At 41.4% G+C, this 17,478-nt stretch overlaps 1 protein-coding gene across 2 annotated transcripts in view; it reads left to right on the forward strand.

Moving 5' to 3' along the window:
* The window catches only part of PLEKHG7 (pleckstrin homology and RhoGEF domain containing G7), a 34,611-nt gene that overhangs the window by 13,888 nt on the left and 3,245 nt on the right, over positions 1–17,478 (forward strand). For both annotated transcript variants that reach the window (XM_065042659.1, XM_021295624.2), the window contains exons 8-16: positions 1,860–1,955; positions 3,436–3,531; positions 4,811–4,924; positions 5,917–6,091; positions 8,044–8,159; positions 8,945–9,038; positions 12,309–12,388; positions 13,690–13,849; positions 16,948–17,045. In XM_065042659.1, the coding sequence (XP_064898731.1) occupies positions 1,860–1,955; positions 3,436–3,531; positions 4,811–4,924; positions 5,917–6,091; positions 8,044–8,159; positions 8,945–9,038; positions 12,309–12,388; positions 13,690–13,849; positions 16,948–17,045 (1,029 nt within the window). The remainder of the gene's footprint in view (positions 1–1,859; positions 1,956–3,435; positions 3,532–4,810; positions 4,925–5,916; positions 6,092–8,043; positions 8,160–8,944; positions 9,039–12,308; positions 12,389–13,689; positions 13,850–16,947; positions 17,046–17,478) is intronic.

Here is a 17,478-nt window from a genome sequence, read left to right on the forward strand (position 1 = left end):
CTCTATGGGTGTCTACAGGGGAATGACTTAAGCACTTGCTGTTTCTCCTGCATCTCGCCTGACCATCTTGCTTCCAGGATGTTTTCCTTTGGTTTTTGTCTTCCTGATGGCATCTCTTCTTCTAGACATCACTTTCTAGTGCTTTGTAAACACCATCTGATTGCAAATCCTTCCAGTTCTTTCAGATGATACTTCACTATTCCTCTCACGAACTCTGAAGGCACTCTCCAATTGACTATACCGGGTATTTCTCTACCACTAGTCTGTAACATTATATTCTTCATTTAACTTCATATAGAGCTATGGTTAGATTATCCTGACTAAAGCATGAAAACCTGAGAATTCAGAAGACCTGTAGTTCTACTGTTACAAGAAAACAAGCAAACTAAAAAACAGCTCCTCTCCCAAAAGTTCCAAATTGCCTCCATCCTGGTGAATTTTGAGAGCTTTGAAATATGGACAAAAATACTATACACTGTTACAAGAATAGCTACACTCTTTACATTCACCCCACTTCAAAAGTTAGTGCACTCATTTAAAAGGATGGAAGCTTCCCCAAATATCTTCCTGTCACATTTCTCTTATTCTGCACAATTACTGTTTTCTTATTAGCCAAAGGAAAAAGATTAGTGAGACATTTTCCATGTTGCTGAAAAGTTAGCCTAGGCAATACAAGAAGTACCAGAAAGTAAAGGGAATAAACAGAGGAGTGGATTGAATTGGTGGGGCAGAATGGGAAGGGAAAGGGGACAGCAGGACCAGCTACAGTTCCAAGGCAGGATGGAAGTGTCCTTCCTTTGAGACTCTTTCTTCTTAGAAGACAGAAAAATGAGTGAATCCTGGGAAGGGTTAGGACATGCAAGTCGCTTGGTGAGCCTGACATAGGAACCCATAGACAAGCCTTAGCCAGCCTTGAGTAACCCATGAATGATAAACTTTTCAGCCATGCCCATTTCCCAAGCTCTCCTGCCAAAGAAAGAACCTATTGAATTTGAGTAGCCAGTTTTACAGATACCTTCTACTCTAAGTACTTCCCAGTATAGAAATATTCCACTGATTTTAATGATTCTGAACATGGAATTTTAAGAACACTGTAAATCCCCTTTAAGCTTTCCGGTCAACTGTTCATGGTAACGTAAGAGTTACACAAGGCTAAGCAAATAGTCTCACCAGCTCTTCAGTCTTAGCACCTGGGAGATGGGGTTTTACATTGGTGTTTTTCACACATATACAAAAAAAATCTACTCCGTAATCTACGTTTTTAAAGTTTTTTCAGATTTAGGTCACATTCAGCACAGCTGCAAGACCACCATCAGAGCTTATATAACATAAAACAGGCAATAAACACACATGCGATTTTCACTCAGTACAGGTTAACAGAACAATCCAAAGAGATTAAAAAAATTCATGAACCCTCTACTTATGCTATTCCAACTTTTTGTTTTTCCCATTGTAACAACTTATATAACAGCTGATGCATGGAGTAGGAATGAAAGCATTTAGAAAGGCCATAGAAATCTGTAACTGCAGCTCTGATGTTATTATTTCCTTCACATGGTTCTGCAGGGGGCTCAGTTGTCCCCGTTCAGCCAGAAAGCACAGCAGGGACACAGCTGCCTCTGTGGCAGCTGCAGAGACACCCCAGGGACATCACTCATACCCTCCTCCTCACACAAAGCCCAATATTTAGCCTTCAGGCAGGTCAGAAAAAGTTTCTCAGAGTGTCATCTTCTGCTTTCCCCAAATCAAATCATCATTTCATGAGAATTAAAGTGCAAACATGTTTTTTCAGAAATAATATATATATATAGAGAATTGACAAAAAAAGTTAATAACATGTATTTGTTTTGTTTTTTAAGATATTTATGAGTACTCTAAAATACCTCCAGAGTAACGAATTTCTCTTGGATGTGGATTCATGGAGACTTTTTGCAAACTTAGAGGAGTTAAACAAGGTGAGTAAAAAAATAAAATAAGATCAGAAATCAACCAGCCCAATAAAAGGAGACAGGAAACCATCCATAAAACTTCTCTTCAGATTCAATGCTCACTTTCGGAACGTAGTTCAAACAATTAGTTTTTCATTTCTATTTGGTATATCAGTGGAGGTCAAATTTCACCAGAACAAATTGTTCTCATGTGCCTCCAGCGAAAGATAAATGGGCATTTGAACATAGAGAAGAGCTCATTTGGCAGTTATTTCTGAAGGAAACATGAGTTTGAGACTAATTCTCATAAGCATTATCCTTTTAAAAGGATTTATGAAGACAAACTCCGACTGCACAATCCTTACAGCAGAACAGTAAGAATAGCAAAATGACTACAATAACAACTTTCCTTTCACAAACAGAAGGGCACAAATACTTTGCTGTCTATTATACCACTCCAGTAGTGCAAGTGAACACAAATTGACAACCTCCTCCCTTTAATTTTGCTTTCCAATATTATTGTCCTTATTAATGAGGATGAGAAATGACCGTCTATTATGCATACTTGTGTATAAAACAGTGATCAAATGTAGCAGAATGCAGCCACTCTCCACACTTTTTATGTCTTTTTATAATGCATTTCACAGCATGAATTTCTACTGGACAGCAGGCTGAATCCATGAAAAAAATGCATGCTGTAAAAGGTGTAGAATGCTCCCTTGTCAAAATGAAAGAATTAGCATCATCCTATAAGCAACCCTGTCCACATAAATACACCAAATAAAGTGGTGTGTGCAGCTACAACAGCAGTTCATAGCAGTATCACAGAGGGTGATGTTCCCTTCTGGACTAAAATTTGGCCTAAAGCTGAGTTTGGTCATGACTTTGTGTGCAAATAGTGTGTTCAGGAAGCAAGTGTGGGCTTACAAACGAACTTTCATCCATTTCTGACAGATAGTGTAGGCACCCTTGGAATCTGATGCAAACATATAAAATTAATTTCTGGGGAATATGTGATTTCTATAGCACTGTATAGTAATTTCCTTTCCCTCCAATAGTGTGAAACAAACTCATACTGCGAAAGACAGTCTCTTCTTCAAATGACCATAAACACTTCTTTAATTATTGTCACAGCTCTGTCATACACAATCAGTATTTTCCAGTAGATACCATTAATGTATGGTAATTTTCCATGCCAGTTCTTGTTAAATACAGTTGCTGCCCTAAAATAAGTCTAAGTGGAATAAACATAATCTTGTTTCAAAGCTTTTGTCAAATGACATTATCATGATGTAAGTGGTTATTTGTATATATTTGTTTTAGCTTCTGATTAATTAAAGAATTCCAGGTGTAATTTTGAGGCTTAATCTGGCAACGTCAGAAAGAAAAGTATAGGCACTCCATTAGACCTGGAGCCCTAGGGAGACCGGGCATGGGAAATAAAGTTATTTTAAACTTGACTTCAGAAGACCACTGATGCTAATTTCTCTTTTTCCCCCTTACTTAGATAAGTCTCTGTTTTCTGAAAACTTTTCTTGAAACCGCGAAGGAGTATGTCAGCAAGTCAGACTCTCCTATGGATTTTAGCTCCATACTCCGAAAGGTAACATAATTAGAAGTATTCTTGGTTAATTTCACCAGATCCTTGCGGCAGACCATTTATCATAGTGTGCAGGTGTTTTAGAGAAGTCAAATGAGTCAAGGACATGTCACTTGTCACAGGCAGTTTGGTCTCAGTCTCAAGCACCTTCTGTCAGTAGTGGGTTTCTTTTTTATTCATTGACATGTTTGAGGTGGTTGTGGAAAGGTGTTCTCTATGTGAAACAAAGTGTGGGAAGAATTTCCTTTCCTGGGCAACAGTAGCCCAGACCTTGATGGGATTCTGCCAACAGCACGCATGAGCTTCTCACTCTATGAAAGATGTTTTCCTGAGACCAGAACCCAGCCCCATCACTGGATGTTGCCTGTCTCCTTCCACTCCACAGCATAGATCCTTCCTCTAATCCATGCAACAGACCCACAAGTGCATTTAAGTGCTTAATTAAGGGCTCAGTGGGAATGAAGTACCTCTTGCCCTTTTGGCCTGTGTCTGCTCAGCAAGAGAGAGGCACAGACAGAGTCGTCCTGCCACTGCCAAGCGCTGCCCTACAGCTCTTTTGGGCAGCCTGCATGGGGAACAAGGCAGTTGCCCAAACAGGAGTCTCCAGGGCCTCTATCTCCTGCACTGCTTTGCAATGATTGAAAAGCTGGAAATAGTAATACAGACACAAAACCAGCTCATGGACCTAAACTTCCACTAGTAGCAGAGGCCATTAGAAAACTTCTGGGAAAATACCGAAGTGGACCCTACCTCAGGGTAAAGACTTTAAAAAGGGAAAGGAAGGCTGGAGCTCGGCTTCTCATCCCTTCACCTCTGACTTCAGGCATACTTACCAATAATGCTTGTGTGAGACAGACAAAATCCCAGACAAAACCCAGTTTTATTGTGGATGGCATTCAACATTCCTAAAAGCTAACACACTGGCATATAAAGTGACATGCTCTATGAGGCCATGAAAAGCTGCTGCATAGGTAGTGACTTTTATCTTCAGCTTCTACATGAATTTCACATCATTTATTTCTAATGAGGACAAAGTCTGAGAATGTTTCATAACTTTGCAGAGGTATTAGAACTGTGCTCCCATGCATTGCTTGAGCACTTTTGTGGTGTTTTACCATTTTTACTACTTTTTATCTCACCCTTTGCTTTAATTCCCTCTTCCCCTATTTTCCTAGGTACAAGGAAATCTCAGGTAAAAGGCGCATTACAAAACCAAAACTGTTGTTCCAGCCTTTGTCATGACATTTTTCTTTCTTTATAAGTTTCCAAGTCTTTTCTGTAGTTTTTCCAGGGTGACCTCTGCCAGACACACCAGATTTATTGCCTCAATTATACCTCCGCTGTCTTCTACTTGGAAAACCTGAGACAGAGAGAAGATTTTGGCATCTACCTGAAAGTAAAGTGATGGTTTCGTTGTTGTTGTTGTCTTCGGCCTTCCTGACTTATGACAGGATTTTCACATCAGACTAGGAAAGCTCACTGGAAGCAAAACCGTATAGGTAGCATTTTACACTGGTTTTTGAACTGTAGAGGATATGGCAGATCATCCTTCTGAGTGTATGTTCCCCTGCAAATGTGAAATTCCAAAATGTAATTTTGAACAGGCAACAGGGGAAGCCAAAAAGGAACAACTGGCTGCATTTTTGCAAACAAAAAAATGTGTACGGCCAGCCTGTATCATTCATATGTTTTGCACATAATCCTTTGACTTGGAGACCTCCACCTTAACAAAGTGAAATTGTTACAGAAAACAGAAACAAAAACAAAAATAAAACAAAAACAACCCACAACACAAGCCACATAGAGCTCTCTTAATATTTTACTTTCATTTTACTTCAATGCATGTCTTACATATCAGCTCTTTTTAGATGCTGGGTGGGACCCCAGTACATAGGGTATTATGTGCCTTAGCAGATGACAGGGCTTACACTCCCTGGGTGCAAAAGAACCCCCAGCCTCTATGCTGTGTCACATCAGTGGTGCCATAGACAAACTTGAGAAGTAAATGATACAGACCAAAACAAGGGAATGATACCAGCCAAAACAAGGGGAATAGAATCATAGAACCATTGTGGTTGGAAACGACCCTCAAGATCACTGAGCCCAACCACTAACCTAATATTGTCACTAAACCATGTCACTAAGAACCTCATATATGCATCTTTTAAAAACCTCCATCTGAAACAGGGAGCAGCAACATAGAATGTGAACTTGAAGGAGTGATGTGTGTGCCCCTTTAGAGGGTCTTTATGCTACCCTCACTCTCATTGTGTGAGAAGCTCATCTTTAATTGGTCCCTGTCTCATTAAAGTCAGCTGATGATGCAGAAAACTGTTTGCTGCCTCCCTGCCAGCTGAGGCCTAAGCAGGTTCTCCTTGTCTTCAGCAGTGGTGTGAACAAAACAAACAGTGCAAGAGGCTGCACCTGCCAGAGCTGTTGGTCGCTCCTTTGCACCGACTGACACGCTATCCCCTCCTCCTTCACAACATCTGGAAGAGGAGCTCTGATGAGTCAGAGAAAGGCTTTTTCTGGTCGCTTAAAGAGAAGGTGGAAAAGTCCATACGTAAGTAGCTAAGATGAAAAGTCAAGCGCGCAATTAACAATTCAAGTTATGTGGCCTTTTTGTGTGTGTCCTTTGAGCATGAATGGGTCTGTCCTCCCTGCATTAATGCAATGAGGATGTGCATGTCTTTCTACAATCCTGAGTCCTTCCTCATTCTGTAGGAAATGATTGGTGCCACCCTTGTGCTGTCAAAGCCTCTCTAAGCAAGGTCACAGGACTCACAAATCAGTGAGTCACTTGTATTTGCTCAGAATCATCTGCAGTGACATGCAAACAGTTAAGAGCAGCTCACAAACGGGAACAAATCAAGAAAAATCTCAAACAAAGAAGTCTTTCAGTCGGATTTATGTCTAGGGAAGATTTGCTGGGGGTAATCCTTAATAGGATAAAATTGTACTCACAAGGGAAATATTATGTTAGTGACCTTGCTCTAAATGACAGGGTTCTACCATGTAAAGTAGCTGAAAAAATATTATGGCTACAGATTTCCTCTAGCTATTGTGGATAAACAAGGAATTGGTCCAGGAAGATTTTTCTTGCATTTTGTTTAAGTAAATTATATATTAATCCAGTCTTGTTCAGGAAGCCATAAATGCATTTCTAAGTGTCTTATGGTCATACAGTACATCAGCAGATAGGTGAATTCTCCAAAGGCCTCATGCAGCTCCCACTGAAATCAAAGATGACTGTGTATCAGCAAAATGCCCATCCTGCCAATCTTGACAGGGAGAGGCTCCAGGCAGTGTGTCATCCCAACCAGCAGCCCACCAGCACCACAGCACTGCCTTGAGCTACCCAGCATGGTGGCACTCTCTCTGCAGCTGTCCTTCTCCCTGTCCTGGAGGCTGAAGGCTCAAACACATCCTTTGGAGATGAGGCAGAGAGAGAGTTAATGTCTTCTAAAGACAGATAAATCTGGGGGTGCTGCTTTGTGGGTAAATACTCCAATAATCAAATTACCACCTAAAGGAAAGATGCAGGCTCTTTCTCTTCCTGCCAAGTCCCTGTGAGGAGTCTAGCCTAATGGTCACACAAGGAGCACACTTTCCAACAGAAAACACATCCCACAGGAAAAAGAAGTTGTTTTTATCACTAGTCTGGAGACTTCTGCTGGGAGGACAACAGTGTTAGGTATGGCCTCAAAAGACCATGGGATATCTGGGGATATTACTGGCAAATAAACAGGTCCTTCCAGAGTTTAAATAACTCTAGGCCAAGGAAACCAAAGATAGAGGGGTGACACGTCTTTATTCCTAGACATCTGACAAAGATCTGCTTCCATGTTTTGACCAGTGAATCAGTGACATAAGGAACATTTGCAGTCCCAGCATTCCCCTTCTGGTGTATACATGTGTGTGTGCCTGTCTATGTAATAATTATTTGTGATATCACTCCACACAAAAACTTGGAATTTAAGCCTCAGGTCCATTAAAGTTTTCCCCATAATGGCACCGAATCAGTAAAGAGTCCACATTTTTCACATTCTGAGGCGCACCCATCCCAGTTAAATACTTCAGTCACTTCTGGCACCACTTCCTCAGAAATTAGTTCTCATTAACTTCAACACTCTGTTGATCAGGCTGTATGTAATGAAAATTCTTTTTCTCTCAGTACCCCAGACAGTTTAGAAAGGCAGGATTTTATTTTTTTTAAGAACTTTTGAAGATTACAGTTTTATTGAGTTTTGCATGATTCCCCCTCATTCAGACCAGTAAACATAACCCTTGCATTTAACAGTGAATTTAAACCTGTTTAAATGCATAGTTTGAAATTCTGGCTCTGCTGACCTAGGAAGAGTTTAGTAATTTTTCACAATGATACCAAGATTTCATCCAGGGCTTCACATGTGAGGTGTTCTGGCTTCCACTGGAAGAAAATCAGCATTCAGCATCATCTAGAAACACAACTGTTTTTGCCAGCCTTGGCAGTAACTGATGTTTCACATATTTCAGGGGATCTGGAAGGTAAAGTCAAGTGGTTGGACAACTTTCAGAAGTTCAAGCAGCTGCAAGAGGTCATAATTTGGCCTCAAGTCTGGGATCGTGACAGGAGATTTTTTGTCCCAGAGGTAAGTGGGTTTTTTTAAAGGGCATTTTTTCTTGTGGAAGGTTTAGTTTCTTATCTATATAGCATGGTCTGAAGTTGGCTGGTTGTCTATATCCTAGTTACTGGGGAGTGGCTCTGCTCTCACAGGAGCAGCTGCAGCCTGAGCACTGCAAGCACTATCTAAACATGCAGGCTCTGCACAGCACTTTGGATGGCTGCACGGTTTGCTCTCTGCTGGCATCCAAGAGAGTACAGTCATACGATCCGGGACAAATTTCCAATGCTTTATTTTAGGGGGCAGAATGAAATGGGATTGATGCAAGTATTACTACCTTTTTGTAAAGATATGATGTATAATAGAAATTATGCACCTCTTTCACAAGGTGAGCCAAAGAAATTTCTATTTACATTTAAATAGCATTGCAAAAAATTACACAGCATACCTGGGAACATGTGCACCTTTCTGCTGTGGTTACCCCCTCACCTATACAAACAGACTTTAAGCATCATTATGGTAATATCATCAGGTGGGTGACACTTTAAGGATTATACCTGTTTATATGCAGATCTGCAAAAATCATTAAACTTACTCCAGAAAAGAAAAACCCAGCTTAACATTTCAAAAGCCTAAACAGATTGAAGCAATAGTTCTGCTGAAAAAACACAGGCATGCTCAGCTGTTAGCTGTGTGATGTATTTAGCCTGAGATAGCAATCCATGTGTGTTCAGTTTAACTGCTGATTGCCTCCCATCTCATCATCAGATACGCGAGATTCTCCTTTCTCTCTTTCTCTCTTTTCGGTCAAGTGTTTGAAGCAAAGCTTAAGAGAAAACAGCAGTGAAAACATCTTGTCTTCAGCGAACAGACTTCTCCTTCATGAAGGGAGGCTAACACTAGCAGGTAATATCCCTAAATGTCCCAATATCAGGAGTTAGCTTAACAGAATCATATTTTGTTAGGCGGGTCCAGAATGAACCTCTGTAACAGTATTTGGGCAGGTGCAGGAAAGAAAAAACAAATGTACAGCTTGTAAGAGAGAGACTGAGAAATAGCCAAAAGGATGGGTAATCTGCATGATGTTTTACTATAACATCTGGATGTTCGGTCTGCCAGGTGCTGAATAAATCAACTGGACTGGCCAATGCCTGTCACTCAAAGGGAGAGTTTTACTGTCACATTCAAGAACATGGCAATAGGAAATCAGGAAGTTTAGACTGCCCTATACAAGGTGTCCCACATGCCTGGGGACTGAAATCAACATACCTCATATATCTGCTATGTGTTTCATCAAAAATTACTGAGAAGTCCATAGGTTTTTGCTATTTTTATTTCATACTTCACCTGTGCTAAGACTGCTGTTCTGAGGGACAGCTTGGAACAAGAAGGTGCTATCCTGCCAGGTGGTTTCCTTTTTATGAAGAGAGCACTCCTACAACATGCCATGAACTCCACGGGTAGCACAGTTGTCCCACCCAAGGATGCTGATTTCTACAGTGCTGCTCACAGCTGCTGTCACCCCGGCAGAGCAGAGACTCGTGTCTCCAGACACACAGGCATCATTTTGTAGCAGACCAGTTGCTTTGCTGCTTGCTGGGGAGCTGCTGCAGAATCTCTACCTGTTCGGGAGAGGGGGGTTTCCTCCTTGCCTAAGCAGGAAGCAGAGCCTGGGCATTTTGGAGAAGACCAGCATCTGAAAGGACGCTAGAAGCTGCATGCCAAGCTGGCTGCAGGGCTGTAGCAACTGTTTGACAGAAATAAGCACATCCCATATCTTACGTTTCCTTCACCACCTTCTCAGGAACAGAGGTGAAGAGAATAAGCACTCAACACTTTTTTGTTTCCCACCACCATTGTTGTAAAGGGAGCAGCAAAAGGGACATGTTCCATTTTTCAGTGTTTTTCTTTTCCTTCCCTCATGAGGAGAATTCTAGAAGCAGAGGAGAAGGCACAATATCAGGGACAGCTGAAGAAAAGGTTGCTATGATGTTTAGGGGGTGGCAGGCAGAGGAGGAAGAAAGCCAGAGTCCTCTCCCACCAGTCCTTCCTTCTGCACTCATTGTCCTCCTGATGAGACACCAGCCCCCAGTGCAGGAGGTAAGGGTGACCACCAGGTGTCCACATCTCTTTCTGCAATACCTCATTAGAAAACTGAGAAGGGAGTTATGAGCATAGCTCTTACCCATCACGACAGCCAGCTGCCTGCAATCTGCAATAAAAATGCCTAGGATTTGGCCACTTGTCTGAATGAAATATCTTTAAAGACAAAAACGAAATCACAAGTCACATGTAATGCTGCACAACAGAAAAGAGCATGTTCTAAAGTCACAACTCTGAACAGGCTCACACAAATTTTGTGTTAAGGTGAACTGGGTTTGTTTGAATTAAATTGAGATCACTGAGACCACAATTGCATGAGGTTTTTTGGTAATCCTGTACTTGAGAATAGGAGCAGCTGAGAGAAGTGAGTTCACATGTAGAAAGACAAGGCTCAGGGAAGGCATTACGGTTGTCTTCAACTGCCTAATTTAAGGCAGATGGAGCTAAAGGATGAGACATAACAACACAAGTTGCAGCGTGGGGTACTCCCCCAGCAGATATCTGGAAAAACTTGTTAACAATTAGGGTGGTCAAATATCGGTACAGGGGAACAGAAAGGTTGTAGTGTCTCCATTCTTGCACATATTCAAAACTTGACTGAACAACCTGCTCTAGCTTGGCCTGCTTGGAGCAGTGGGTTGGACCAGAGACCTCCAGAGTTTCCTTCCAACTGATGCCATTCAATGACTGTGAACACAGTATAAACGAAAGAAACAGAAAATTTTGTCCAGAGCAGCAGACAGAGCTTAGGACAGATAATTCTTTCCTGTGTAACACCCACAAAAGCCTACTGCTGTGCAAGAGATGCTGTGGAGAGCCCTCTAACACGTTTTTGACTTCATGGAAACTTACAGAAGAGTAGTTTTCATAAGATGTCTAATACAGGTTGACTTGTCATCTTCTGAATCCCCACTGACATATAACAAGGTCCTTGTGGTAGTTTCTTTATTCTCCATGCAACATGACCTAGCTAGAATTTTAGTTTTCAGTAGTTACTGATGTTGCTTTGTGCAACATTAATGAGATAAGAAGTTTCCAAACCAAACCTTTCAGAACCAAACACCCAAGAAAGTATTTTAGGATTCTGCAAGATTGCCTGGAAGCAATAGCTCTGACCAGCCTCATTTTCTGTGAAGGCTGGCTGGGCATTTCATGCCAAGTTTTCATGCCAAGAGATATCCTGTTAGTACAGACTAGCCACTAAAGACACTATATAGAATAAAGCCTGCAGCAGTGAAAGGAGGTGATTCTGGAAGTGAATTAGGACAGTAAGTTGGGAGTAAAAAGTGAAATAAAAGAAAGATTCATGGAAAGGGATAGAAGGAGCCATAAATAAGAAAGATGTCAAAGGACAAAGCTCTGTAAATTCAGTAGAGAGCCCAGGTTTCCTGCAGGAAGTTGTTTAAAAAATACTCTTCCTTTTGTTAAATTGTTCCATATTGTTTATTATAATAATATTCAAGTTTTCAGCATGGCTTGGAGATCAACCTAAAAGACTTTGAAGCATTCTCACAGACAGTTGTTTTCATATTCTTCATATTTTTGTGTCATCTAAGCTAGGAAGAAAAGATAAGTCAATACTGTTTTGTGTCGTTTTTGAAAGGCTTTTGTGATACTGTCAATTAACATTTCATCACTGCAAAAGCCTATGAAGAGGGCAACATTTAAATGTACCAGGAAAATTTTGCACTTCCCTGTTTGTCTTTGCTGTTTTCAGAAGGTTCACTGTTTATCTGGTAGGATTTGCTAGTTCATAGCATGCTGATTGTTGTATTTGACAATACACCAGGTCACTTTTCCTAGAAGGTAAGCAGTTGTTTTTTCATAATGAAGTAGCTGCTGCAAGGTACAAGTAATAGTAGTCAAATTCATCAAGAGACGTTATTTTTTTAAGCACTACATTTGAAAGCACAGACTAGGAGATGAGTAATTGTGTACTATGATGGAAATCATGCTTCTTTGATAAAAGCATTTTGTAAGACACAGTGATTCATAGATATGCCTGTAGCTTAGATGTAGCATTTCCTTAAAATAATCATGCCACCAAGTTGATTTTTTTTGTTTTCCCCTCAGAAAATACAAGACTCCTTGACGTCTATCTCTTCCTGTTTGATGATCTTCTACTAATTACCAAAATGAAACGTAACAAAAAGGTAATAATGGATAGAGATATCCACTGTTGAGTTACGTTTTTTTTAGCTTGGTAAGTATTTTGAATGTACTTTGGAAGATTGATCTAATGATAAAAATACAAGATGTCTAATTGGCATGAAGAACAGGTGATAGTTCCTTATGCAAAGAGCAAACCATAACACTGATTCTAAACCCTGCTTCTAGTCTCAGTATGTTACAGGAACACTATGACAGGCAGAATTTACATTACAAGATCTTAATATTTTCCTGGTGTTGTTCTGATGTGCTAGATTCCTGAAGCTCAGAAAAGTTTCAGGATTGTAAGAGGTTTTCTGATGCTCCCCTCGTGACTCAGTCCAGCAAATGGAGAAATTTTTACCCCAGAGATATCACAACTGTTGGAAAGCTGGTTTCAGTCTCAGTTCCAACACTGCCTGTTGTATGTTGCCTCTCTTTGCTTTGATTTCCCCTAGTTTGAAATGGAAACCATGACTTTTCTTAACAAAGTTATTACTGATGAAAAATGCTAGAGAGAGACTTCTACAGGTGATACATCCCTGTATTTAGCCACAAAAAAATAAAAAAAGAAAACAGATGATCTGACATTCCTAAAGCTTCAATGCAGGAGTTCCTCTAGATAATTAAGTTGATGAAGCTGATATAAATTAAGGCTAAGTGGACCTGTTCAAAATCTCAATAAGTTTGTGTCTGATTTAAAGATTTATTGGGTTTGATTTTTTTTTTTTTTTTTTTTTTTAAGAAGCAGGTGTTCTGCTTTTGTAGGAGATAGAGAAGGCATGTAGTGAGAGATTCTAGACCAGCAGCACCATCCCTTAGCAATGGCAGGGCGGGCACGAAGGAAGCAGGAATTCAAGGGACCTGGTGCTCACAGGCAAATCTCTGGGGGTTGCCCCATATACATGTGTTGGTGAACCTTCTGTGAAGGGCTTCAAATGCTCTGGAGCCCCAACAATTCTGTGTTCTGCATGTATGTGATGGGAGATGGGGAAGCGCAGTTCCAAGAAAAATAGAGGAAGTCCTGCTTAAAATAACAGGGGGGTGGGGGTCAAAAAAGACCTTAAACTGACTCTTTTCTGCCTGTGGACTTGTGTTGTGTTACTATTGTGCCTTTTTTAGTACAAGGTGTCGCCTTGCAGGAGAGCTCTAGGTACTGAGGAGTTTTTTTCTGAAGTTCCTCAGGCAAACAAGCTGTCTCAATACCTTTGATAAGAGAAAGCACATAATTTAGGGCTGTTTAGTGCCTATATTTCATGAGCAGATGGCAGACAACTAGCTAACCAACTTCATTTTCTATTCCCAGAAATACGGGGGCTCAGACACCGGCTTAGTCCCTGTCTGTCCTTGCCTCACTCCTGAGCTGCAGTCCTTCATCAGAGAGGGTGGGTTTTGCACAGTCCTAGACCAGCCCATCCCACTAGACAGGCTGATACTGAAAAATGTTGACCCTGTCCACAGTACAGGTATGTGCCCACATGCATTGCAACATCTTCATAAAAGCAACCCATGTTCTTTTGCAGTAACTTGCACATACACACCAGTGACTGTCAGATATTATCCATTCACCCCAAAGGAGGTATCAAGACTCCAATGCATTCTTTGTCAGGAGTCAAGTATTTCCTTGCTCTAACTGTCCTAGCACACTTCATGAAACCCCAAGCCTCTTTCCCAAGTACATTCTCAATTCCATACTAGTTATGTAGCATTTTTCCTGTTGTTCCACTGCCCAACACCCCAGCACACTGCTCTCCTGGGTGTCATCACACATGCACAGCAGCAGTTCTTGAGGAGGCTGGAGAGGAGGCTTATCTCCTGAAGCTGCTCTTCCTCAGCTCCCCACCAGCTACCGAGAGGATGGAAATCACCCACTATACGTCAGTGCCGCTTTTCTCACAGACATCCAAACACATCACCAGGGGAAACTGCCCCAATAACACCTGCTGCTGTGCCCTTGGGTGTATAGGGGAGGAGAACTGACCCCCACAGAGAGTGACCAGCCTTACCCTGCCAAAGAAACATCCCCAGAGTCACCAAATGAGAGTGTGGGTGAGGGAGCGTGTTTCAAAAATCAGGCTTCCCCTTGGTCTGAGCCGTTCTTACAGACTCTCATGCATTAGCCTAACACTGCCCAGATTCCAGGAGCCTCCTATATCAGAAAAAAGAGAAATACAAATCTCCAGGCTCCTGGGCCTGTCAGCCAACCTAATCCTGAAGGCTGGGAGGAAAAGCTCAGGGAGCCAGAGTGTTCTGCAGGACGACTATAGATGTGGAAAATAAGCCTAGAGCCCATAAAATTTGTGATAACCTCAAAAGATTCACCAATTCACCCAGAGTAGTTAGCATTCAGCATCAATGCTGATAGGAAATAAAGGTAGGCAACAAAAGGCAAATGACTGAAGATGAGATAAGGGAATGAACACAGAGAAGAATAACCTTTTTATAAATGTACTCTAGACACTGTCTGTCTGCTAACGAGTGTCCCTACCAACCCAAGCAGAAATGAAGCAGCCACAACAGCCACCCATGGGTAGAGCGGGGGGCAGCCCGACCTTTCTGGCTAAGCCCAGGCCCAATGTCAACAACTTCTGAGTGCTGGAGAGGGCTGTGCAGCCACCCTCCTATTTGCACGTACAACATTGGGCCTAAAAGCCATATAATGGAGATGGGAATAAGATTTTTGGATATTTTTCTTTTTCCTAGCCAGAATTTGCTACATTCAGAGATTTATAACCAGGGTCCTTCTTAACCCTGTGACCCACCTGCAACCACTGGTTGTGGCCCTTTTCCACACTCCGGACCTCATTATCTGACTTCTCTCCCGTATATTCCTACCAGCTTTATTACAGCTGTAGCTATGGCAGTCTCTGTTACTTACCTGGTGTCTTGTAACACCTTGGAAGCCCCAATCCCAACACAGGACCCATTAGAGTGGGGTACAATAACTATAAGCAACTATTACTGTAGAGAGCTTGAAATTCAGTTTTCCACCATTTTGTGTAAAGCACCAAGCAAAACTTCTGCTGTTAATAGAAAATGTCCCTTTTCAGGGGAAAAAATAAATAAATAAAAAATATCTCAGAAATGTGTGACCTTGGGGAATGCTGCCAACTTGTTTGCAGTCTCAAGAAGGAGACTTGTACTACTGGTGGCAGTAAAAGATTAGTTAGCATGTTCTCAGAAAGTGTAGCATGAGTGATCCATCACATTAATAAAAAATGAAACTCTGATTTTTGATCTAACTAGTATTTTTGCATCCTTTAGCTTCCCGGGGGTTGATCTCACTTTGGAAAGAAATGTACCTCAATGCAAGGACTAGGAAAGCAATATATTGCAAAATCACAGAAATACCCTTTTGGCAGCAGCAGCAGGCAAATAATTATGCAGACCAATTCTAGCCCAAAGCCTGCCACGTATCAGTCAAAGGATAAGAGATATAACAATGTGCTCATAACACTGGGAAGACACCCTAGAGGCATAAATATCCATGAATGCCAGGACCTTGTACAAGAGGTGTAACTACACATGTAAGTGTAATAGTAAGAATCAATCTCTGAAGACAGCAAGCAGCAACATGCTTTCTGATTAGGAATTGCTTTCCTTCTAAAATTCTGCTCTGGATTTCATTTTGCAACTATTATTGTTTCACCAATAATGTTTTACACTAAGTTTGAAGGAGACAGGTATGTCACCATATCAAAGACTGGCAATCTTTACAGTCACAGAATTTCTTTTAGAAAATATTACTCAGAGCTCGATGCTGAGCATTGACCAGAAAATTCATTTTTAGAACTGTAAAGTTGTACTTCCCATTGACCACAGAGAGAACCGTGAGTTCTGAAGTGTACCGCCTCTCCAGCTATGGATTTTTGCTGCTAAATGATTTGCTGCAACAATTTAACCAGTCTGCGCTCCACTTTACTCTTCTATAAACATAGGATTATAGGACAATTTATCTTCCAGAAATATTTTGAGGTCTGACTGTACAGCACTTGGTAATGCTTAGACAAGAAGCATTACAGAGCAGCAAGATATTCTACATAGTATAAGGCTTCAGAGGAAGCTATATGAACTAGATAACGTTATCAAAAAGATATGTCAACTGTTCTAGACTCAGAAAAGCGCTGCCTTGTCTGGGCAGCTCAAGATCTCGATATCTTCTCCAGGTCGCATGGGTTCAGGAGCAGAGCTTGGCTCAAGGCTGCTGCTCACAGGGAGACAACCCTGCATATCGCTTGCCGTCGCTTTGTTTACAGCAATGTTGATTCCAGCTGAAAAAAGCAATGCCACACAGATCCGGTGCGTTGTCACAGGCTGCTGTGCCCTCCTCCCTGCTACTACCAGCCCACTCAAGCACGGCTCCCACAGGATTTTGGCTACCTGAGCCAGCAGTGTGCCCAGGTGGCCAAGAAGGCCAACAGCATCCTGGCTTCTATCAGGAATAGTGTGGCCAGTGGGACTAGGGAAGTGACTGTCCCCCTGTACTCAGCACTGGTCAGGCCACAACTGCATTCATGATATTGATACCATGAATTGATACCATTTCTCCATACTTTTTCCACAGTCTTCAGCCTGCGAAATGCTTTCCTAATACAGCATGAAAATAGGTATCGTCAGTGCATAGCAGTCTTTTTGCTGCAAGCTCAGACAGAGTCTGCCAAGGTAAGAAACACACCTGTTTTTTCTTCTCTAATTACACAACTATGCTTTCCCTAATGGAGGATCTCAGCCTAAAAGTGGTCATGCTGTGCTAAGAATCTATTACAGTTGTGACATTTGACCAAAACCAAACCAAAACAAATTAACACCCCAGTGCTCTGGCTCTGGCTCACACGTTTATTACAGATTTTTTACTGTTGAACATGTACCAATTTTATATCTGCGTTGAAAGCAGGCCGTATTCTTGTTGAAAAACATTATCACTTCTGATTGCTAACAAAAAAAAAAACAACAAAAAAGAATGAAAAAAATACAATAACCCCAAACATTTATTGCATAACAGAAATGAAGATTAGCAGCCCCTCCAGAGAAGTCAACACCAAAGCAACTCCCCTCCACCCAACTCATATGCAGTAGTACTCAGATCAGAAAACTG

This window comes from Columba livia, chromosome 1, assembly GCF_036013475.1.
Source record: "Columba livia isolate bColLiv1 breed racing homer chromosome 1, bColLiv1.pat.W.v2, whole genome shotgun sequence".
Lineage (NCBI taxonomy): Eukaryota > Metazoa > Chordata > Aves > Columbiformes > Columbidae > Columba > Columba livia.